The following is a 25399-nucleotide window of genomic DNA, read 5'->3' as shown; positions in this document are numbered from 1 at the left end:
AACTGTCCAGGTTGATGCTAGTCGTGCGGGCGGCGAACGGTTGAAAAGCATGCATTTGGTTTTACTCGTGTTTAATAGCAGTTGGAGGCCGTGGGAGTCGTGTTGTATGGCATTGAAGCTCGTTTTGAGGTTAGTTAACACAGTGTCCAAAGGGCCAGATGTATACAGAATGGTGTCATCTGTGTAGAGGTGGATTAGGGAATTGCCCACAGCAAGAGCGACATCATTGATATATAAAGAGAAGTGAACCCTGTGGTACACCCATAGACCGCCAGAGGTCTGGACAACATGCCCTCCCATTTAACACACTGAACTCTGTCTGCGAAGTAGTTGGTGAACCAGGCAAGGCAGTCATTTTTGAAAAACCAAGTCTATTGAGTCCGCCGATAAGAATATGGGGATTGACAGAGTCGAAAGCATTGGCCAGGTCGATGAAGATGGCTGCACAGTACTGTCTTTTATCGATGGCGGTTATGATATTGTTTAGTACCTTGAGCGTGGCTGAGGTGCACCCGTGACCGGCTCGGAAACCGGATTGCACAGAGGAGAAGGTACGGTGGGATTCAAAATGGTCAGTGATCGGTTTATTAACTTGGCTTTCGATGGGCAGGGCAGGATGGATGTAGGTTTGTAACAGTTTGGGTCTAGGTTGTCACCCCCTTTGAAGAGGGGGATGACCACGGCAGCTTTCCAATCTTTAGGGATCTCAGACGATACGAAAGAGGAATTGAACAGGCTGGTAAATAGGGGTTGCAACAATGGCGGCGGATAGTTTTAGAAAGAGAGGGTCCAGATTGTCTAGCCAGCTGATTTGTACGGGTCCAAGTTTTTCAGTTCTTTCAGAACATCTGCCATCTGGATTTGGATGAAGGAGAAGCTGGGAAGGCTTGGGCGGTAGCTGGGGGGGGGCGGGGGGGGGGGGCTGTTGTCCGGGGTTGGAGTAGCCAGAGGAAGGCATAGCCAGCCGTTGAGAAATGCTTATTGAAATGTTTGATTATAATGGTGGTGCCCGTATTACTTAGCCTCAGTGCAGTGGGCAGCTGGGAGGAAGTGCTCTTGTTCCCCATGGACTTTACAGTGTCCCAAAACTTTTTGGAGTTAGAGCTACAGTATGCAAATTTCTGCTTGAAAAAACGAGCATTTGCTTTCCTCACTGACTGTGTGTATTGGTTCCTGACTTCCCTGAACAGTTTAGTATCGCTGGGACGATTTGATGCTATTGCAGTCTACCACAGGATGTTTTTGTGCTGGTCAAGGGATGTCAGGTCTGGAGTGAACCAAGGGCTATATAAAATCAAATGTATTTATATAGTCCTTCTTACATCAGCTGATATCTCAAAGTGTTGTACAGAAACCCAGCCTAAAACCCCAAACAGCAAGCAATGCAGGTGTAGAAGCACGGGCAAGTATATCTCTTCTTAGTTCTGCATTTTTTTGAACGGGGCATGCTGATCTAAGATGGTGAGGAAATTACTTTTAAAGAATGACCAGGCATCCTCAACTGACAGGATGAGATCAATAGCCTTCTAGGATACCCGGGCCAGGTCGATTAGAATGGCCTGCTCGCAGAAGTGTTTTAGGGAGCATTTGACAGTGATGAGGGGTGGTTGTTTGACCACAGATACAGGCAATGAGGCAGTGGTCGCTGAGATCCTGATTGAAAACAGCAGAGTATTTGTGTATTTGGATGTGTATTTGGAGGGCAAGTTGGTCATGATAATGTCTGAGGGTGCCCATGTTTATGGATTTAGGGTTGTACCTGGTGGTTTCCTTGATAATTAGTGTGAGATTGAGGGCATCTAGCTTAGATTGTAGGACTGCCTGGGTGTTAAGGGTATCCCAGTTAAGGTCACCTAACAGAACGAACTCTGAATCTAGATGGGGGGCAATCAATTCACAAATGGTGTCCAGGGCACAGCTGGGAGCGATTGGGGGTTGATAGCAGGCGGCAACTGTGAGAGACTTATTTCTGATTCATTTTTAAAATAAAACTGTTTGGACATAGACCTGGAAAGTATGACAGAACTTTGCTAGCTATCTCTGCAGTAGATTGCAACTACTCCCCCTTTGGCAGTTCTATCTTGACGGAAAATGTTGTAGTTTGGTATTGAAAGCTCAGAATTTTTGGGGGCCTTCCTAAGCCAGGATTCAGACACGGCAAGGCCATCAGGGTTGGCGGAGTGTGCTAAAGCAGTGAGTAAAACTAACTTAGGTAGGAGGCTTCTCATGTGAACATGCATGAAACGAAGGCTTTTTCGATTACAGAAGTCAACAAATGAGGGTTCCTGGGCACATGCAGGGCCTGGGTTTACCTCCACAACACTCGAGGAACAGAGGAGGAGTAGGATGAGGGTACGGTTAAAGGTTATCAAAACTTGTTGCCAAGAGATTTGGGAACAGAGAATAAAAGGAGTAGATTTCTGGGCGTGGTAGAATATATTCAGGGCGTATTGTAATGTGCAGTATGGTGGGATGCAGGTACAGCAGAGGTAAGCCCAAGCCCTGGGTGATAAGAGAGTTTGTATCTCTGGACATGCTGGTTATAATGGGTGAGGTCGCCGCATATGTGTGAGGTGGGACAAAGGAGGTATCAGAGGTATGATGAGTGGAACTAGGGGCTCCATTGTAAATTTAAACAATGATAACTAACCTAAACAACAGTATACAAGGCATATTGACATTTGAGAGAGCGAGGCATAAAGTAATCACAGGTGTTGATTGGGAGAGCTAGCTAAGACGACAACAGCTAATTAGCTAAAATAAAAACCGTTAAAATGGCGATGAATGGGCAGAGAGGGTCGGTTAACTATACAGAGCCTGAGTTCGCAGCTGGGGCCAAAAAATAAACAGAATGGAGTACCATGATTAATGGACAGTCCTGCAGGCATCAGCTATGTAGCCAAGTGATCATAGGGGGCAGCAATCGATGGAACAGGGAAGCCGCGGAGTAGTCATTACTACGCTAGCACGTGGGCGACACAGCGTTTAAAGTTAGTAGCCCGTGGCTAGTGGAAGCGTCTGGTCCGACGGAGGCCGGTTGAATGCACAGTGGATGGAGTGCTCGTCGGCAGACCAGTCGTGGTGGTGCGGTGGGGCGCTGTGTCGACAAAGGATCCAATCCAGATGGCGAAAGAGGTATTGTAGTTGTAGTAATTTAGTTTGCTAGCCGGGAGATGCGCTTGGCTCACGGCTAACTGGTGCTAGCTATAGACACTCAGTAGCAGTGGTGATCCGGTTCCAAGGTCCAGAGCCTACGGCAAGTATCCGGTGGAGTAGTGGGTTCTTGCCGTGTTTGGGTGGCGTCCGGGTGAACAACTGAGTAGGCCGGGAGGTGGGCCTCAGGGATAGCTTCGTACTGGGTAACTCGGTGGGTGCTAGCTAGCTGTGAAGATCAGGAGTAATGGTCCAGGGATTATGGCAGGAATCCGCCGTTGTAGTGGAGAGACAGTCCGATACTGGTAGGCTGGCAAGTATTATCCAGGCAAAAAAAAAAGGGCTGGTATCTTTGCAGAAGGTAAAGGCCGCTAGCAGTGGCTAACAATAACTAAATAGCTTGTAGCTGGTTAGCTTCTGATGGCTCGGTGGTTCTTGTTATAAGGTCTAAAAATAATAGCGGTTCCGTATCACGTTGGGTGAGGCAGGTTACCGGAAGGTATAATTTAATTAAAATGGAAAAGATATTGAAAATAAAATTGAAATGTATACAGAAAAAGACGAGAAATACAAAGTACACAAGAGGACGAACGAAACATGTCTGCACTGCTACACCACCTTGGATCAAGTGTCAAGTGTCTGCAGCTGCTGTCGAGTTAGAGCTGTCGTATGCTAGAAGGTGAATCTTGGTGCCGCTAGTGTCTGCAGCTACTTCTGCTGAGTAAGCCGTAGTACGCTAAAAGGTGAATCCTTTTACTTACTTTAGCCTCCTGGCAACCCCGAAAACCCCACCCAGTCCGAATCACAATGTTGTGCACAAATGTCTTTATATCCCTGTTAGTGAGCATTTCTCCTCTGCCAAGATAATCCATCCACCTGACAGGTGTCGCATATCAAGAAGCTGACTAAACAGAATGAATATTACATAGGTACAGCTTGTGCTGGGGACAACAAAAGGCCACTCTAAAATGTGCAGTTTTTTCACACAACACAATGCCAAAGATGTCTCAAGGTTTCAGGGAGGGTTAAATTGGCATGCTGAATGCAAGAATGTCTACCAGAGCTGTTGCCAGAGAACTGAATGTCCAACGTCGTTTTAGAGAATTTGGAAATATTTGCAACCGGACAACTGAAGACCACGTTTAATCACGCCAGCCCAGGATCTCCATATCGGGCTTCTTCACCTGCGGTATCATTTGACACCCGCCACAGGGACAGCTGATGAATTTGTGGGTTTGCACACCCCTACCTTGTTACAACACAATTGATTGGCTCAAATGCATTGAGGAAAGAAATTCCACAAATGAACTTTTAACAAGGCAGACCTGTTAATTGAAATGCATTCCAGGTGACTACCTCATGAAGCTGGTTGAGAGAATGCCAATAGTGTGCAAATCTGTCAAGGCAGTGTGGCTACTTTGAAGAATGTCAAATATTAAATATATTTTGATTTGTTTAACACATTTGTTACTACATGATTCCATATGTGTTATTTCAGAGACCTGTTTTTAATGTCTTCACTGTTATTCTACAATGTAGACAATTAGTCAAAATAAAGAAAAACCCTTTAAGTAGGCTTTTCCAAACATTTGACCGGTACTGTATATGCACACTATATATATATATATATATATATATTAGTGCATTCTGGAAGTATTCAGACCCCTTGACTTTTTCCGCATTTTGTTAAGTTACAGCCTTATTCTAAAATGTATTAAATAAATGTTTGCCTCCTCAAACTACACACAATACCCCATAATGACAAAGCAAAAACAGGTTTTTAGAAATGTTTGCAAATTTATTAGTTGCAAAACAGAAGTACCTTATTTACATAAGTATGCAAACCCTTTGTTATGAGACTTGAAATTGAGCTCAGGCACATCCTGCTTCCTTTTATCATCCTTGAGATGTTTCTACAACTTGATTGGAGTCCACCTGTGGTGGATTCAGTTAATTAGACATGATTTGGATAGACACACACTTGTTTATTTACGGTTCCACAGTTGACAGTGCATGTCAGAGCAAAAAGCAAGCCATGGGGTCAAAGGAATTTTCTGTAGAGCTCCAAGTCAGGATTGTGTCAAGGCACAGATCTGGTGAAGGGTACCAAAAAAATGTCTACTGCAATGAAGGTCCCCAAGAACACAGTGGCCTCCATTCTTAAATTAAATAAGTTTGGAACCACAAAGACTTCCTAGAGCTGGTCGCCCAGCCAAACCTGAGCAATCGGGGGAGAAGGGCCTTGGTCAGGGAGGTGACAAAGAACCCAGTGGTCACTCTGACAGAGCTCCAGAGTTCCTCTGTGGAAATGGGACAACCTTCCAGAAGGACAACCATCTCTGTAGCACTTCACCAATCAGGCCTTTATGGTAGAGTGGACAGACGGAAGCCTCTGCTCTGTAAAAGGCACATGACAGTCCGCTTGGAGTTTGCCAAAAGGCACCTAAAGTACTCAGACCATGAGAAACAAGATTCTCTGGTCTGATGAAACCAAGATTGAACTCTTTGACCTGAATGCCAAGCGTCACGCCTGGAAGAAACCTGGCACCATCCCTACGGTGAAGCATGGTAGTGGCTGCATCATGCTGTGGGGATGTTTTTCAGCAGCAGGGACGGGAGACTAGTCAGGATCGAGAGAAACATGAACTGAGCAAAGCACAGAGATCTTTGATGAAAATATCAGTGGCCCACCCAAAGCCCGGACTTGAACCCAATCGAACATCTCTTGAGAGACCTGAAAATAGCTGTGCAGCCATCCTCCCCATCCAACCTGACAGAGCTTGAGAGGATCTGCAGAGAAGAATTGGAGAAACTCCCCAAATTCAGATGTGCCAAGCTTGTAGCGTCATACCCAATAATCGAGGCTGTAATCGCTGCCAAAGGTGCTTCAACAAAGTACTGAGTAAAGGGTCTGAATACTTGTGTAAATGTGATATTTTTTATAAATGTGCAATAATTTAAAAAAAACTTGTTTTTGCTTATCATTATGGGTTATTGTGTGTACATTGATGAGAAAAATAAACAATGTAATACATTTTTGTATAAGGTGTTAACGTAACAAAATGTGTTAAAAGTGAAGGGGTTTGAATACTTTTCGAATGCACTGTGTATGTGCAGTTGAAGTTTGACGTTTACATACACTTAGGTTGGAGTCATTAAAACTATTTTTCAACGAATCCACAAATTTCTTGTTAACAAACTATAGTATTGGCAAGTCGGTTAGGACATCTACTTTGGGCATGACCCAAGTCATTTTTCCAAAAATTGTTTACTGACAGATTATTTCACTTATAATTTACTGTATCACAATTCCAGTGGGTCAGAAGTTTACATACACTAAGTTGACTGTGTCTTTAAACAGCTTGGAAAATTCCAGAAAAATGATGTCATGGCTTTAGAAGCTTCTGATATCAGTTTAATCAGAGGAGCAGCTGGATATGTTCTAACCTCTGGTGACAGTCAGTGTTTTACCATAAAGCTCTTTCACTCATCCTAGTATAGAACCCAGTGTAGTTCATGCTCATCTTCTTCATCAGCAGCGTGATTCATTCTATATTTTTACTTTTGTGTGCGAGTGTGTGTGTGTGTGTGTGTGTGTGCTACCAACCATGATCGATAGGACGTCCTCACAAAATCAATAAATTTTCATGAAATAGGGCCTACCTTGTTGGTTTTTCCCTGACCTTAACACTAACACTGCATTTTTCATGGGTATAGAAACTATTCCTAGTCCTCTCACTGTGGGTTGAAGGTGAAAACAGTTCTAATAAGGTGGCTTTCTTAAAAGGTTTGCCGTTGCACTGAGAACTAAAAGGGCAACCAGCTGAACAAATGTTGTCATCACGACCAGTCAGAGGAAATGGCTTTGAGTCACAGGAGGTCACGCATGCATGAAATGTGGTGCCACATGAAAAGGTTTCTAACATAGTTCCCCTCTCTCTTAGACCATGCTCATTGCTAAAATATCAAAGGGAGTACTGAGCTGTCTCTCTCATTGTAAGTGAGTTGGAGAATGGAGACATTGTTGAAAACAACAAGGCTAACCTAATTTTACTGCAGGGTGTGTAGTGAGGTGCTTATCAGTAGCGCTAGTGGCATCATGCAGGCAGTGCACGCCGAGAAGGTGCAATTCAAATGGCTTTCCCCCTTTGTCTGTCTTCGCCCATCTTTCTCTAGGGACTGCCATGAAAAGATGGCAAGTTTTGACAGATGTAACAGAATGGGGAGTGAACTTTGATGTATTCCTGCAGAGAGCTGGGCTGGGTTGTTTGTTACATACTCTGATTAATCCATCATTAAGTGGATTTTTAGACCGCTTCCCATTTCTCAACTATTCAACAAGACGGGGATTTCACGCTCCCAACTTTTGTAGTTTATCTTTGGAATAATTTACATGCTACTGTAACACCCCTTCCTCTTTAAGCCGATCAACTGAACTAAGACAAGCTGGAAGTGAAATTGTCCCCCTCTTTGTGTGCTATTAAAAATCCAAGTGAAAACCCTTGTTTTTGAGATCCTCTTAACAATCATATGCAATGGTACTCAGATTTTGCATATCATTTTGCCCATTTCGTAATTTCAGAATTTGGCCATTCACGTCACGTTTATGATCATTTCATAGTGGTTAAAGGGATACTTTGGGATGATGCCCTTTACTGTATCTATTGCCCTAGTCAGATGAACTTGGATATCTCTGCATTCACTTTAAAGGAAGTTAGCATTGGCTCATGTAACTACCTCTAACTAGCGTTAGTGCAATGACTAGCTTGCTAGCAGTTACCATAGACTTCCAGTCTATGTGCTAATGCTAGTTAGAAATTGTGCTAACGCTAGTTAGGAAAAAGCAAACCATGCAATAATCTGAGTACGGCGCTCTGACGACAAACCAAGCAATACAGATATCCGCCAAGTTGGAGTCAACAGAAGTCAGAAATAACATTATAAATATTCACTTACCTTTGATCTTCATCGGAATGCACTCCCAGGAATCCCAGTTCCACAATAAATTTGATTTGATTTGTTTGATAAAATTAATCTTTATGTCCAAATACCTCCTTTTTGTTAGTGCGTTCAGCCCAGTAATCCAAATTCATGACGCACGAGCAGACAAAGTCAAAAAGTTCCATTAGAAACATGTCAAGCGAAGTATAGAATCAATCTTTAGGATGTTTTTAACATAAATCTTCAATAATATTCCAACCTGAGAATTCCTTTGTATTCACAAATGCTAAAGAACAGAGCTAACTCTCACGTGAACCCGCGTCACGAGCTCATGGCACTCTGCCAGACCACTGACTCATTCAGCTCCCATTCCCCCCTCATTCACAGTATAAGCATCAAACAAGGTTCTAAAGACTGTTAGACATCTAGTGGATGCCTTAGGAAGTGCAATTTGACCCCATAGACACTGTGATAGGCCAAGAGTTGGAAAAGCTACAAACCTCAGATTTCCCACTTCCTGGTTGGATTTTCTCAGGTTTTCGCCTGCCATATGAGTTCTGTTATACTCAGACATCATTCGAACAGTTTTTTTTAGAAACTTCAGTGTTTTCGATCCAAATCTACTATTAATATGCATATATTAGCAACTGGGGACTGAGTAGCAGGCAGTTTACTCTGGGCACGCTTTTCATCCAAACGTGAAAATGCTGCCCCCTATCCAATATTTTCCTTGCCAAAAAAAACTATACGATAAATGATAAATGATATTTATCATTTTAGTGGCCTTTTAAGCATTCTAGTTCAGTGAAATAGTTGAAACACACACAGAGACCAAAAAGTTATTTTGTTGACATTTACGTATGTCCCCATTTACGTATGTTTACCAGTAAAACATAATCAAAATCAACTTCTTTCACTTACTTGCTGTGCTGTTTCGTAGTTCATTTGTTCAGTCTCAACCATGAATTCATCATGCATGTCAACCAGTGAAGTTTCAGCTCTGTCTGTCCATGGCCTCTCTTCCTCTGTGCGCAGTGACTCTGTCCGTTTCCATCTTGTTCAGCTGTGTTTGTAACATTTCACGTATACCCTGTTTCTTGTCTGCATCGAAGTAGCGGTCCTTGTACCTAGCATTGAGCATGGTGGCGACACAGTAAAGAGGCTCCGAGAGAATGCCACCGAATCGCTTGCTCACAGCCTCTACAGTCGTGGCCAAAAGTTTTGAGAATGACACAAATATTAATTTCCACATAGTTTGCTGCTTCAGTGTCTTTAGATATTTTTGTCAGATGTTACTATGGAATATTGAAGTATAATTATAAGCATTTCATATGTGTCAAAGGCTTTTATTGACAATTACATGAGGTTGATGCAAAGAGTCAATATTTGCAGTGCTGACCCTTCTTTTTCAAGACCTCTGCAATCCGCCCTGGCATGCTGTCAAATAACTTCTGGACCCCATCCTGACTGATGGCAGCCCATTCTTGCATAATCAATGCAATGCATAATTTGTGGGTTTTTGTTTGTCTACCCGCCTCTTGAGGATTGACCACAAGTTCACAATGGCATTAAGGTCTGGGGAGGTTCCTGGCCATGGACCCAAAATATCAATGTCTTGTTCCCCGAGCAACTTAGTTATCACTTTTGCCTCATGGCAAGGTGCTCAATCATGCTGGAAAAGGCATTGTTTGTCACCAAACTGTTCCTGGATGGTTGGGAGAAGTTGCTCTTAGAGGATGTGTTGGTTCCATGCTTTATTCATGGCTGTTTTCTCAGGCACAATTGTGAGTGAGCCCACTCCCTTGGCTGAGAAGCAACCCCACACATGAATGGTCTCAGGATGCTCAGCATTGCTTGCTGTTTGGGGTTTTGGGCTGGGGCTATATACATTGATTTGATAGAGGACTGAGGGTCTTCCAAATATTGAAGGTGTGTAAATAGTTACCCATGTTATTTTGTAAATGTGTGTGTATATATATATATATATATATATATATATATTTTTTTTTTTTCATTTTTTTTTATCAATAATTATTTTTTCTTCATTTTTTTTCCCCTACATTTTTTGGGGGGTGTGTGTTAGAATACCATTTTGGTATTTTGTATATAGTTATTTGTTTCAAAATGTATACCTTCACCAATTTGGCCACTTGGGTACATTTGGGCTACTTGTGTGGGACACCTGGGTGACTTCATGATAAATGTCATGTAGCACACTCATTTCTGGAAGTTCTCATTCTGAAACTTTGCACAAGTACTGTTGCCCTCTTATATTTTTCACTGAAATTGTCCCCATCCTTTCTGAATGTTTGTTTTATCTTGTTCATTTTAAAGATGATGATATAAAAATAAAAAACGTATGTTTTTTTTCATTGTTTTATCTAAACCAGATCTATTGTGTGTTATTCTCCTACATTCAATTCACATTTACACAAACTTCAGAATGTTTTCTTTCAAATGGTACCAATAATATGCATATCTTTGGTTCAGTGCCTGAGCTACAGGCTGTTAGATTTGGGTATGTCTTCAGGCGGAAATTGCACAAAGTAAGGGAGGAGCTGCAAGTGGTTAAAAACAAATTCTGAGGTCTTGGCTGATTTTCCCTCCAATTGACTCAAATTACATCAGGAGACGTGGAGGAGCCCGTAGGAGGGCAACAACCCAGCAGCAGGACCGCTACCTCCACCTTTGTGCAAGGAGGAGCAGGAGGAGCACTGCCAGAGCCCTGCAAAATGACCTCCAGCAGGCCACAAATGTGCATGTCTGCTCAAACAGTCAGAAACAGACTCCATGAGGGTGGTATGAGGGCCCAACGTCCACAGGTGGGGGTTGTGCCTACAGCCCAACACCGTGCAGGACGTTTGGCATTTGCCAGAGAACACCAAGATTGGCAAATTCGCCACTTGCGCCCCCTGCTCTTCACAGATGAAAGCAGGTTCACACTGAGCACATGTGACAGGCATGACAGTCTGGAGACGCCGTGGAGAATGTTCTGCTGCCTGCAACATCCTCCAGCATGACCGGTTTGGCGGTGGGTCAGTCATGGTGTGGGGTGGTATTTCTTTGGGGGAGGCCGCACAACCCTCCATGTGCTCGCCAGAGGTAGCCTGACTGCCATTAGGTACCGAGATGAGATCCTCAGACCCCTTGTGGGGACCATATGCCTGTGCATTTGGCCCTGGGTTCCTCCTAATGCAAGACAATGCTAGACCTCATGTGGCTGGAGTGTGTCAGCAGTTCCTGCAAGAGGAAGGCATTGATGCTCCCCAGACCTGAATCCAATTGAGCACATCTGGGACATCATGTCTAGCTCCATCCACCAACGCCACGTTGCACCACAGACTGTCCAGGAGTTGGCGGATGCTTTAGTCCAGGTCGGGGAGGAGATCCCTCAGGAGACCATCCACCACCTCATCAGGAGCATGCCCAGGCGTTGTAGGGAGGTCATACAGGCACGTGGAGGCCACACACACTAGAAAGCCTAATTTTGACTTGTTTTAAGGACATTACATCAAAGTTGGATCAGCCTGTAGTGTGGTTTTCCACTTTAATTTTGAGTGTGACTCCAAATCTAGACCTCCATGGGTTGATAAATTTGATTTCCATTGATAATTTGTGTGTGATTTTGTTCTCAGCAGATTCAACTATGTAAAGAAAAAAGTATTTAATAAGAATATTTCATTCATTCAGATCTATGATATGTTATTTTAGTGTTCCCTTTATTATTTTGAGCAGTGTATATTCTCCAATCGGCAGTTTTGATCCTCAGTATTGATTTGGAATCCTCATGCGAATTCCCCTTTTTACTTTTAATCGATAGCGTTAAAATGAGATATAGGCTCTCCATGGTCTAATTACAAACTTTCATAGATGACAGGTGGTGCACACACCGCGTATAGTCAGCTAACGCACTTTTGTACATCGCGCTGTAACGTGCAATTTACTTTATTTAAAAAAAGTTTTGTGTGGAATTTGAATCTGGTTTTTAGGGCTGGTTTTTAGGGCGGCACTAAAATAATCTTCAGAAGTAAACAGGAGCTTTTGAGATGATGGCTTGCAGTGATGACACAAAAAATGAATGCATTCAGTTGTACAATTAACTAGGTATCCCCCTCACCCTGTTCTACACCTAATGGAAAGAGTCTGTACAACAGAGAATGAGTTGCATAATGCGTGCTGAATGTTACGTCATGACACGTCACAATTTAACGTACAGTGTCACAGGGGTCCGTTTTTTCAACTTTTCTCCAATACTTTCGGGCTATTACCATGTCAATCAATGGTTGAACAGAAACGTAGTTCACACCCCAGATTTTGATGCCAGTCACTACAGTTCCATTTAGTTTTCATTGCAGCCTGCGGTTGTGCAAATTTGTACGGAATGGGTTCATCAACAGTACAATCAGAAACCCAACACATACACACACACAGGAAAGGGCTTCCTCCCTGAGGGGATTGTTAAATATCCTGCTACGATGGGCCCCAATGATGTTTCATTAGGCAGGTTCCTCTATACTGAGCAGAGTCGTGACCGTGAAGCCCTCGGACCAATCGATATCTTTTGGTGTACATTGCTATCAACCAGTCTAATTGGCTCGACTTGCCTAGTTACATAAAGGGTAAATTAATAAGCAAGCGATTTCAGTGTCATGTTTTGTGTTGTTCTTTGCAGTTCCTGTCAACATTGTCACCGGCAGCACAAGACCAGGCTCCCAGGTAAGGATGCTTTTTTTTGCTTCATTGCATCATGGTGCCCCAATTATAGTAATTTGACTCTGACTTTATTTTGAGTGCCTGTTGCTAATTTCGGCTGATTGGAATGCTTCTCATGTTTCTACCCAGTTCCCTCATCAACCCCTTTTTAAAGGTTTCTAACAACCACTTGATCAATGGCCTCCGGGTCAAATCACACTATTGCTACAAATCCTTACCCTTTTTATCTCTTCTCTCTCTCGGGTATTTACCGTTGCTCTTGCTGTTCTTTTCCTTTTTTTGTTTTCAATCAGTCCTGTGTACTCACCTCTCAATAATGAGGGTGTTCAGTCACTCTAATTGTTATCAGTGTGAGGGGAATTCTGACAGAAGTGCTCATGGTGGAGCTGCTTAGCTTCACACACTGCTCTGACATTCTCACTCTGTTTACCTAGTGTCAGCAGTTTCTGCCTTCCACTTCTGCATTCTCCCGCTCGTGTCCTCCCCTACATACGTTCAGTTATAGCATATTTTTTAATCTGTCATTTATCAGTTTAAAACTGTGCCAGGCAGAGAAAAAAGTTGCCAGACGTAAATGCCATGGAGATACAGCATTCACTGTTAACCCTGCTATTATAACCAGCCAGCGGATTCATCTCAATCTATAACAGTTTGCCTAATCTCAGGAAGTGTTGGTGTTGGAGGTTTCCCTATATTTGTGACATGGCAATTCTCTTCACTTATTTTTCACTGCCCTTATTTAGTAAAATTCTTGATTGTTGTTAGACATTTAAAGCACTCTAAGTTAGTTCTCCCTTAACCTGAGAAATAGGTGCTTTAGTATTGTATGGTTTCAACGGTCTCATAACATTCTAATTACATATGACATTTTTAATATCCATACATCATATTTTCAAAATCCCCACTCCAATTACATAATTTCTTGTATGAACATATGAATATATAGAATTCAGAGGAATCATCCACATTGAATAATTGAAGTTGGTGAGCGCAGCTCTAACGTGACATCACAGTAGCACCACTGCCCCAGGTGAGTGGAGGCTTTTAGATTGAATACGGGTGGGTGAGAGAAATCCATCCCTACACTATGATCTGAAGGAGGAAACTAGGGTGTACATCCCAAATGACACTCTCTTCCCTACATAGTGCACTACTTTTGACCAGAGTCCTATGGGTCCTGGTCAAAAGTAGTGCCCTATATAGGTGATGGGGTGCCATTTGGGATACACACTAGGTCTCAGCATCAGCAGGTCTCTTTGATTGGATAGCACGTATTAACCAGGCTCTGGAAGACGTGGCTGACAGTATAATATTGAACTACTTTCTCTCCAAGCCTCTCCTAGATGTAATGCCCCTGATCTTTCTCAACCCCTTTAACCCCAATTATATATAGATGGCAATACATGTATTATAGATGTGTAGTGTGTATGAGATGTATAGGCTGCATCCTAGAATGGCACCCTTTTCCCATAGGGTTCTAGTCAAAAGTAGTGCATTATGTGCCTGTAGTAAGGAATAGTGCCATTTGAGACAGTTGTAGCCTCTGATCCCTTTCTAGCCCTGTCTGTGCCATGGGTGAGGGCTATACAGATAAATGTTCCCATGTCAATAGACACTGCAGATGAACAGACTAGAGTCAATCAGTCCTACATGGTGCTACTAGCCAAGTTTTGAGGCTAACATGTGATGGGTGTCAGAGTTACAGACAACCAGTCAGCCTCCGTCTCTATGGCTTTATCTCTCTGTATCTTCATTGCCAGTAGCCAACACTCTCACTCCTCCTCCACTCTATGGATAACCACTCCAGGGAGAGAGCTTTACTGAGAGATTTATCTAAGCCTATGAGATGAGCTGAGTGGTGTGGACTCAGTTTAATGTGTTTTTTAACACCACCGGGTTCCTGGGCCCGTCCTGTCAGATAAGATTACCAGACCAGGCCTAGACAGACCGACAGAGTGCTATCTGGGCTCTAGCCCTGGCTGGGAGCAGACTCTGGCTCCAGACACTGTGGCAAAAAGCAAAAAGAGCTCTGTGAGCCGAGAACAATCCATCTCTGTGATAATGGCAAAAATGCTGCTAGATTTGACATCAGTGCTCTCTGCCACAGTCCATCAAATAGTAGACTGTGAGAGCGATTTGCACGCCAGTGTTATGCCAACCCGCCTGTATGAGGTCTGCAGAGAGGTGCACTCCTGGAATGTGCTCTGAATAGACCGGTGTCCCTTGGCATTAACAATGGATAGCAACTGCACATAGACTTGATTCAGCAATACTCAGGGTGAAATGCTTGGGGGTGAAATGACCACCCACACTTTTGCTGAAGCCAAGCAGAGGGATATTCAGATTGCTTAATTGCTTTTCTGCAATACAGAGTCCTTTTTAAGGCCTTTAAAATGGATTAGTAAAACTATTTATAGCTCTCCTAGTGACTGGAGTGTATTCTCAGAGTGATGGGTCTAGGAGGGCCAAAGTTGTTCCTTAAATGACAATATCTACTAAGCTAACATATGAATTGTTTTTCTAGGATGGTCATAAAATTAATCATTTAGCCATTTAATCTAGAATTTTAGAACCCCTGTAATTATCTAAAAAATATATACAACATGATTTGATGAAACATTAAATGTGGCCTTCACTGCTATAGCCCATAGAAACGCATTGAATAACACAGTAAAAAAAGAACTCCTAAGCAACAAGGTTTTGAAGTGTCTGTCCTATATCTGAGCGATAAAAAAAAAAAGCTGAAATAAAAAACATTTTGACCAATGTTTGGTCATGTTATTTGTGGCACATTATACCCTCTATGCAGTTTGAAATTTTTACAGCTCGCTACTGGGTTAACTTCAGACAACTCTGTTAGGAATTGTATGAATAAATGACTAAACATTATCCTCATTTTAAATAGAACTGTAACTAAGTAAACGTCCCATAGGCGTCCCATCTAGAGATCTGGAAATGCAAATGCGCTATGCTAAATGCTAATAGTATTAGTTAAAATTCAAACGTTCATTAAAATACACATGCAGGGTATTGAATTAAAGCTACACTCATTGTGAATCCAGGCAACAAGTCAGAATTTTAAAATGCTTTTCGGCGAAAGCATGAGAAGCTATTATCTGATAGCATGTAACACCCCAAAAGACCCGCAGGGGACGTAAACAAAATAATTAGCATAGTCGTCTCTACACAAACCGCACAAATAAAATATAAAACATTCATTACCTTTGACCATCTTCTTTGTTGGCACTCCTAGATGTCCCATAATCACTATTGGGTCTTTTTTTCGATTAAATCGGTCCATATATAGCCTAGATATCGATCTATGAAGACTGTGTGATAAATGAAAAAAAATAGCGTTTCATAACGTAACGTCATTTTTTAAAATAAAAAAAGTCAACGATAAACTTTCACAAAACACTTCGAAATACTTTTGTAATGCAACTTTAGGTATTAGTATACGTTAATAAGCGATAAAATTCATCAGGAGGCGATGTAAATTCTATAGGTGTCCGTCTGGAAAAAATGTCAGAAATTTCTCAACCAAAACATCCGGTCGGAGACCGGAGGGAATCGGTTCCCTTGATTCGGTTTGACCAAGAATCAAAGCCGAAGCAAATGACAAGACTCTAGACATCGTGTGGAAGCTGTAGGTACTGCAACCTCGGCCTCATTTAATTCGGTTCTTCTTGAACAATTCCTGGAAGTGGCGCATGGATATTTATTTCCATTTTCAGTGATCAGATTTTCCTGCGCTTTTTGATGAAACGCACGTTCTGTTAGTCACAGCAGTGATTTAACCAGTTTTATAAAGGTCTGAGTGTTTTCTATCCACACATACTAATCATATGCATATACTATATTCCTGGCATGAGCAGCAGGGCGCTGAAATGTTGCGCAATTTTTAACAGAATGTTCGAAAAAGTAGGGGGTAGGAGTAAGAGGTTAAACAATACATTGACTGGCGGATTAATATATTTTTTGTGTTTTTGGAGAACAGTTTTTCGAGGGATTTTTACTCCTAAACACGTTATGTTATAGCCACAGACACGATTTAACCAGTTTTAGAGACTTCAGAGTGTTTTCTATACACATACTTATCATTTGCATATACTATATTCCTGGCATGAGTAGCAGGACTTTGAAATGTTGCGCAATTTTTAACAAAAAGCTGCGAAAATTCATAACATCCATAATATGAAAACATATTGAAATAATGAAATTACGTTAACAAACTCCCTTGACGCTTTTGTGCACCGTAGAGCAGAACAACCAACACCTTTGTGTTCATGAGAGTCTCCCTTTTTGGATATTGGTGACATATTAGTTTGTAGCTCCAACGGTTCGGTCTGCACAGTCGGTTTTGTGAGAAGACTTTTTCAAAATGAGGTAATCTGCTACGGAGTTCAGACGAATGCCGTAAAGCTTGTGACTATCATAGAGCCAAACAACCAACATTGCATTGTTAGTGAGAGTCTACTCTTTCAACGGTGGTGACTTTGGCTCACACTTTTCGGGTTTTACAGACAACACATTTTTTTGGATTTTCTTGTCCAGATCCTTTCGTGTTTAGAAAAAGGTCGCTTTCACAAGCCCATGTTAGTAAATGGGGGAAACTTTATATTGGCAGGAAGAGGGGATTGAGTTGCAGCCACTGTAAGAAATGGTCTCTAGCATAAACACACGGGGAGCTATTCAATATTCTAAATGACGTCATCGTGTGACTCCAGGGGGTTTAATACCGTAATACTGTCTTATTTTTAGGGGTGGGTTGTAGTTGGTTTATTGTTTTCTTTCATTGCAGTCTTACAGGATTGGGTCTTGGGGAGAACAACAGAGGCCACACGCGCGCTCGCGCGGGCACACACACACACACACACATACACATATACACATACACATACACATACACACACACACTGTCCATTCAATGTATCGTCGTCCTCTGATTCACTCGGTGGCAGAGCAACAATCTGCCATTTCTCTTCTGCTTTAGAGACTGTGCTGGTACTAAGGCTGACAGATAAAAACAGAGAAAGAGCACTGTCAGCTTGTGTGTTCATGTTTTTTGTGGGTGTAGGGTTGATGGTAGAGGGGGGATCAGTGCATGCGAGACTGGGGAACAACGTGTGCACTCGTGAATCCTCTCGTATCTCTTTCGTGGGGTATCTCCCTTAAACCTGTCTGAAGATTCTCATATATTGGTTCACTTTTGCCCTAAAATAAATGTGTTCATATGAGCAGAATATTGTTTATAGATTTGTTTATATAGGAAGAATATTGTATAAAATAAATATATAAAAATGTGCTGCATTCTTTGCCTTCCTTTCAGACAGAATAAATCATTTATACATTAATTAGGGTCTCCCGAGTGGCACAGCGGTCTAAGGCACTGCATCGCAGTGCTTGAGATGTCACTGCAAACCCAGATCCGATCCCAGCCGGCCGTTACCGGGAGACCAATGAGGCGGTGCACAATTGGACCCGGCGTCGTCCAGGTTAGGGGAGGGTTTGGCCGTCCGGCATTTCTTTGTCCCATCACGCTCTAGGGCCTCCTCGTGGCATACCCGGGGGCCTGCAAGCTGACATCAGGCTCTTGCAAGCTGACTTCGGTCGCCAGTTGTACGTTGTTTCCTCAGAGTTCCAGGTTAAGCGAGCAGTGTGTCAAGAAGCAGCGTGGCTTGGCAGGGTCATGTTTCAGAGGACGCATGGCTCCCGAACTTCAGATCTCCCGAGTCCGTACGGGAGTTGCAGTGATAGGACAAGACTGTAACTGCCAATTGGATATCAAGAAATTCGGGAGAAAAAGGGGTAAAGTACAACAAAAACATGTATATACACTTCGTTAAAAAGTTTGGGGTCACTTAGAAATGTACTTGTTTTTTTTAAAGCTATTTTTTTGTCCATTAAAATGACATCAAATTGATAAGAAATACAGTGTAGACATTGTTAATGTTGTAAATGACTATTGTAGCTGGAAACGGCAGATGTTGGGGGAATATCTACATAGGTGTACAGAGGCCCATTATCAGTAACCATCACTCCTGTGTTCCAATGGCACGTTGTGTTAGCTAATCCAAGTTTATAATTTTAAAAGGCTAATTGATCATTAGAAAACCCTTTTGCAATTATGTTAGCACAGCTGAAAGCTATTATGCTGATCAAAGAAGCAATAAACTGCCCTTTTTTAGACAAATTGAGTATCTGGAGCATCAGCATTTGTGGGTTCGATTACAGGCTCAAAGTGGCCAGAAAAACAATGCACTTTCTTCTGAAACTCGTCAGTATATTCTTGTTCTGAGAAAGGAAGGCTATTCCATGTAAGAAATTTCCAAGAAACTGAAGATCTCATACAATGCTGTGTACTACTCCCTTCACAGAACAGCACAAACTGGCCCTAACCAGAATAGAAAGAGGAGTGGGAGGCCCCGGTGCACAACTGAGCAAGAGTACAAGTACGTTAGAGTGTCTAGTTTGAGAAACAGACGCCTCACAAGTCCTCAACTGGCAGCTTCATTAAATAGTACCCACAAAACACCAGTCTCAACATCAACAGTGAACAGGCAACTCATCTCTTATTTTGGTTTCTGAGGCTCGAAAATCTGAACTTATCCTCTGCAGCAGATATAACTCTTGTCTTCCTTTCCTGTGGCGGACCTCATTAGAGCTAATTTCATCATAGCGCTTGATGGTTTTTGGGACTGCACTTGAAGAAACGTTCAAAGTTCTTGAAATTTTCCAGATTGACTGACCTTCATATCTTAAAATAATGGACTGTCGTTTCTCTTTGCTTATTTGAGCACAAATTCACTTTTAACAAGGCACACCTGTTAATTTAAATGTATTCCAGATGACTACCTCTATGAAGCTGGTTGAGAGAATGCCAAGAGTGTGCAAAGCTGTCAAGGCAAATTGTGGCTTCTTTGAAGAATCTCAAATATATATTATATATCAAAATATATTTTCTAATACATTTTTGGTTACTACATGATTCCGTATGTGCTATTTCATAGTTTTGATGTCTTCAATATTATTCTACAATGTAGAAAATAGTAAAATATTATAAAAACCCTGGAACGAGTTGGTGTGTCCAAACTTTTGACTGGCACTGTACATTAATAAAATAAATTAATACGTACACATATAAATGTCACCAGAGGGTGGCAGAGACCATCCTAGAAACAAGGTGTGTACAGTCCTCCTCGTTCCACACCGATTGGGCCATGATTGCCTACATCATTTCTCTACTCTCTTGCAAGGCCCTGGCGTGTGCGACGGCCACCCGACTGTTCAACATCCACCAAGGGACCAGACCAGTGGCCGAAATTGGGTGGAATACAGAGGCCCTGGTCACCGCTTTCCACCAGGATTTGTCTAACTCCATCAAGGATGAATTGGCCTCTCGGGAACTATGAGAGGACCTCGAGTCACTGATCACGTTGGCAATCAGGATTGATAACCCCTTTCGAGAACTCGTGAGACAGTGCCTTTTTCACACCACCCCAATATCCTGGTTTCCTGAGCACCCCAAGCCCCCCGACTCCAGCATTGAGGAGCCCATGCAGATGGGACGCACACGTCTGAGCCCACAGGAGCATGACAGGCGCATGGATGAAGGCTGACCTACTATGGAGGTCTCTGTCATCGCTGTCATTTTCTTGCAACATGCCCAGAGCCGACGGGAAACGCAAGGACAAGGGGAGACCCTGATGATCTGTGCAGTTACCGTCTGTCACTAGCTGCAACCCTCCACTGGGACAACCGTGAGCACCAGATTCAAGCCTTCATAGACTCAGGAGCTGCAGATCATTTTTGAAATGTGAATTTCAGGGGATTTGCATGAAATGTCCCATCCCTCTGCAGCTTCAAGCCCTCGATGGACGCCACATTGGCTCCGGTCAGGTGGAATATCAGACCAAGCCCATTCTACTGCAGGTTGGAGTGAAACACTCATCGGTTACATAGAGCTGAACCAGATTACTATCAAGACTCGTGACATTCTGATCTTCTCCAAGACCCTTCCGGAACACATCCTGCACGTACGCCAAGTCCTGAGATGCCTCCTGCAGAGTCAACTATATGTCAAGATAGAGAAGTGTGAGTTCCTGGTATCCCAAGTCTCTTTCCCAGGTCACATTATCTCTACTGCAGAATGGACCCCGTTAAGGTTGAGGCGGTTGCTTACTTGCCCATGTCCCACCTCACTCAAGCAGGTCCAGTGGTGTGTTTTATACACAACTTTAGTGCTTTGGCAGCGCCTTTTACAGTCCTAACCCGCAATTTCCTGGACTCCCTAGGCTGACAGGGTATTTATGGAGCTCAAGGGATGTTTCACCTTTGGACCCACCCTCGTTCATCCTGATCCTACTCGTACCTTCGAGGCATCTACCACAGACACCGGAGCAGAGGTGGTACTTTCACAACGGAACGAGGCGGACAAAAAACTGCACCCATGCGCCTTTCTTGCCAGTGGAACACAACTACGATGTAGGCAACCGGGAGCCCTTGGCAGTTATTGGAAAGCCGCCTTCTCCCTGTTGGGGAGTCGGTGAGTATCTCCTCTTGTCCACCCACAGTTGAATGAGAAAATGAAGCCAGGAGCTGGAGAAGTTTCTCCTCTGTTTGGTCTCCACCCAGGACAGCAACTGGTGAAAGTTCCTCGTCTGGACGGTGTATGCTCTCAACACAGTGCCGAACTCGTCCACTGGACTCTCGCCGTTTCAGTGTGTTTGGTTTCAGGCTCCGTCGCAGCCGGCCATGACCGGGAGACCCATGGGGCGGTGCAAAATTGGCCCAGCATTATCCAGGTTAGGAGAGGGTTTGGCCAGCAGGGATGTCCTTATCCCATCGTGCACTAGCGAGTCCTGTGGTGGACCGGGTGTAGTGCACGCTGACACGGTCGCCAGGTGCACGGTGTTGCCTCCGACACATTGGTGCGGATGGCTTCCGGGTTAAGTGGGCATTGTGTCAACAAGCAGTGCGGCTTGGTTGGGTTGTGTTTCGCCTCTCCCGAGTCCGTACGGGAGTTGCAGCGATGAGACAACTTTAACTACCAATTGGATACTACGAAATTGGGGAGAATCGTATCCAGCTTCCCAGGTATATAAGGGTCTGTCCATCCTTCCATGTCTCCTGTTTCAAGCTTGTAAGGACCAGTCCCTTCTCCCCACCCCTGCCTCTCCGCCCCCTCGACTTGTTCATGGTCGTCCTGCTTAAATGTCCGGATTCTGTTGGAGGCTTGTCGGGTCTGAGGTACCCTGTAGTACATGTTGGATTTCTAGGGCTCCGGCCCTGAGGAGTGGGCGTGGGTTCCTGCCCGGGACATCCTGGATCCAGGACTTGTTCGAGATTTCAACCAACTATGGGGTGGTCAACCTGGCTCCACGGCTGGAGCCGCTCCTAGAAGGAGGGAAACTGTCATAGTTCCACCTGTCACCAGAGGGCGGCAGAGACCATCCTAGAGACAATTATGACACTCAGGTGTGTTCTATTACTCATTATGATTTCCCCCTTTAAAGACGTGTGTTTTCTGTTTCCCTTTACAGAAGCTTGAATTGTTTACCCTGTGCGTTCGTGTCCTGAGTATTTGAGACTTAGTGTTTGTTTTTTCAAGTGTACTGTGATCCTGCTGCTACAGTTTCTTAGCTCTTCTTTGTCTACACACCCTCTTAAGCTTTAGCCCCACTCATCTCGTTTCACTCTCTGAGCGTTCAGAGCGCAGACTTGATGCTCTGGCCGATGATTTGTTTACCTCAGGATAACATGAAAACAGCCTACGTTTACCGACACCGGCCATATTCAACGGGTGTTGTACACTTTAGCTTAAGACATGTAGCTAGCTAGCTAGGTAAACAATGAACCTAGCTAAGTAAACAATGTGTACGATCAAACGCTTAACGTTAGCTAACAAGCCAGCCAGCTAGCTAAAGTTAGCTAGTTAAACAACAATTAACATAGTGCCAAATCATGTTGTTACTACCCTGCATGAATATGCTAGGAGCTAACCAACCAGGTTCAATGTTAGCTAGCTAGCATTAGGCTCTAACTAGCAAAGTTATAGTGATCGGCACCAATAGCCTATGCAAAGTCTGTATCAATAGGCTTCCTATTGCATTTTTCCCATATGAAAAGGAGACTGAAATATGACTGACCTGCATTTCACAAAGGAATGTGTCCAGACAACTGTGAGCTGATTGACTAGTAGGCTAGATGTGAATGTTCTGAAAGCTTATCTGAATACGAAACCCATCAACCCCTTCTGGGTCATCAGTGGGACAAAAGTATGAGATGGTACACTATTAACTGTAAGACAAGACCTTTAAACAGGTCAACATTCACAATGCCGTGGGGCCAGACTGATTACCAGGACGTGTACTTAAAGAATGCGCGGACCAACTGGCAAGTATCTTCACTGACATTTTCACCCTCTCTCTGGCCGAGTCTGAAATACCTATATGTTTCAAACAGACCACCGTAGTCCCTGAGTCCAAGATGGCGAAAGAAACCTGCCTAAATGATTACCGTGTCATAGCACTCACGTCAGTAGCCATGAAGTGCTTTGAAAGGCTGGTCATGGCTCACATAAACACCATCATGCCAGAAACCCAAGACCTACTCCAATTCGTGTATTGCACCAACAGATCCACAATGATACAATCTCAATCACACTCCACACTACCCTTTCCCATCTTTATAATAATAATATATGCCATTTAGCAGACGCTTTTATCCAAAGCGACTTACAGTCATGTGTGCATACATTCTACGTATGGGTGGTCCCGGGGATCGAACCCACTACCCTGGCGATACAAGCGCCATGCTCTACCAACTGAGCTACAGAAGGACCACATCTTTCTCACCTATGTGAGAATGCTGTTCTTTAACTACAGCTCAGCTCAGCAGTGCCAGGATAACAATCTCTCTGATCAATGTGTGCAAGACAAAGGGGCTGATTGTAGACTATCGGAAAAGGAGGGCCGAACGGGCCATTAACATCGATTGGACTGAAGTGGAGCGGGTCGAGAGTTTCAAGTTCCTTGGTGTCCACATCACCAACAAATTATCATGGCCCAAACACACCAAGACCATTGTAAAGAGGGCACGACAACACATTTCCTCCCCAGGAGACTGAAAAGATTTGGCATGGGTCCCCAGATCCTCAAAAACTTCTACAGCTGCACCATTGGGAGCATCCTGACAGGTTGCATTAACGCTTGGTATGGCAACTGCTCTGCATCTGACCGGAAGGCGCTACAGAGGGTAGTGCGTATGGGGCTAAGCTTCCTGACATCCAGGACCTGCAGTTGAAGTCGGAAATGTACATATATCTTAGCCAAATAGATTTAAACCGATTTTTTTTATATTTTTTTCTCACAATTCCTGACATTCAATCCTAGTAACAACTCCCTGTCTCAGGTCAGTTAGGATCACCACTTTATTTTAAGAATGTGAAATGCCAGAATAATAGCTATTATTATTATTATTATTATTATTATTATTTCATCACATTCCCAGTGGGTCAGAAGTTCATATGCACTCAATTAGCATTTGGTAGCATTGCCTTTAAATTCTTTAACTTGGGTCAAACGTTTCGGGTAGCCTTCCATAAGCTTCCCACAATAGGTTGGGTGAATTTTGTCCCATTCCTCCTGACAGAGCTGGTGTAACTGAGTCAGGTTTGTAGGCCTCTTTGCTCACACACACTTTTTCAGTTCTGCCCACAAATGTTCTATAGGATTGAGGTCAGAGCTTTGTGATGGCCACTCTAATACCTTGACTTTGTTGTCCTTAAGCCATTTTGCCACAACTTTGGAAGTATGCTTGGGGTATGCTTCATTGTCCATTATGAATACCCATTTGCGACCAAGCTTTAAGTTCCTGACTGATGTCTTGAGATGTTGCTTCAATAAATCCACATAATTTTCTTTCCTCATGCAGCCATCTCTTTTGTGAAGTGCACCAGTCCCTCCTGCAGCAAAGCACCCCCACAACATGATGCTGCCACCCCTGTGCTTCACAGTTGGGATGGTGTTCTTTGGCTTGCAAGCCTTCCCTTTTTTCCTCCAATCATAATGATGGTCATTATGGCCAATCAGTTCGATTTTTGTTTCATCAGGATTTTTGTTTCATCAGGATATTTCTCCAAAAAGTATGATCTTTGTCCCCCTGTGCAGTTGCAAAACGTAGTCTGTTTTTTTATGGTGGTTTTGGAGCAGTGGCTGCTTCCTTGATGAGCGGCCTTTCAGGTTATGTCGATATAGGACTAATTTTACTGTGGATATAGATACTTTTGTACCTGTTTCTTCCAACATCTTCACAAGGTCATTTGCTGTTTTTCTGGGATTGATTTGCACTTTTCGCACAAAAGTACGTTCATCTCTAGGAGACAGAATGCGTCTACTTCCTGAGCAGTATGACAGCTGTGTGGTCACATGTTTTTTTTAATACTTGCGTACTGTTGTTTGTACAGATGAATGTGGTACCTTTAGGCTTTTGGAAATTGCTCCTAAGGATCAACATTTTTGTTTACTCTGAGGTCTTGGCTGATTTCTTTTGATCTTCCCATGATCTCATCCACAGGTACACCTCCAATTGA

At 43.3% G+C, this 25399-nt stretch overlaps 1 protein-coding gene across 1 annotated transcript in view; it reads left to right on the top strand.

The window, feature by feature from the left end:
- The window catches only part of LOC123994795 (beta-1,3-glucosyltransferase-like), a 119547-nt gene that overhangs the window by 9032 nt on the left and 85116 nt on the right, over positions 1-25399 (top strand). The window contains exon 2 of the mRNA XM_046297786.1: positions 12767-12810. Coding sequence (XP_046153742.1) covers positions 12767-12810 — 44 coding nt within the window. The remainder of the gene's footprint in view (positions 1-12766; positions 12811-25399) is intronic.

The sequence above is a fragment of the Oncorhynchus gorbuscha genome, linkage group LG14, assembly GCF_021184085.1.
Source record: "Oncorhynchus gorbuscha isolate QuinsamMale2020 ecotype Even-year linkage group LG14, OgorEven_v1.0, whole genome shotgun sequence".
Classification (NCBI taxonomy): Eukaryota; Metazoa; Chordata; class Actinopteri; order Salmoniformes; family Salmonidae; genus Oncorhynchus; species Oncorhynchus gorbuscha.
Note: the sequence above shows the minus strand (reverse complement) of the source record. Positions and strands in the feature narration are given on the sequence as shown.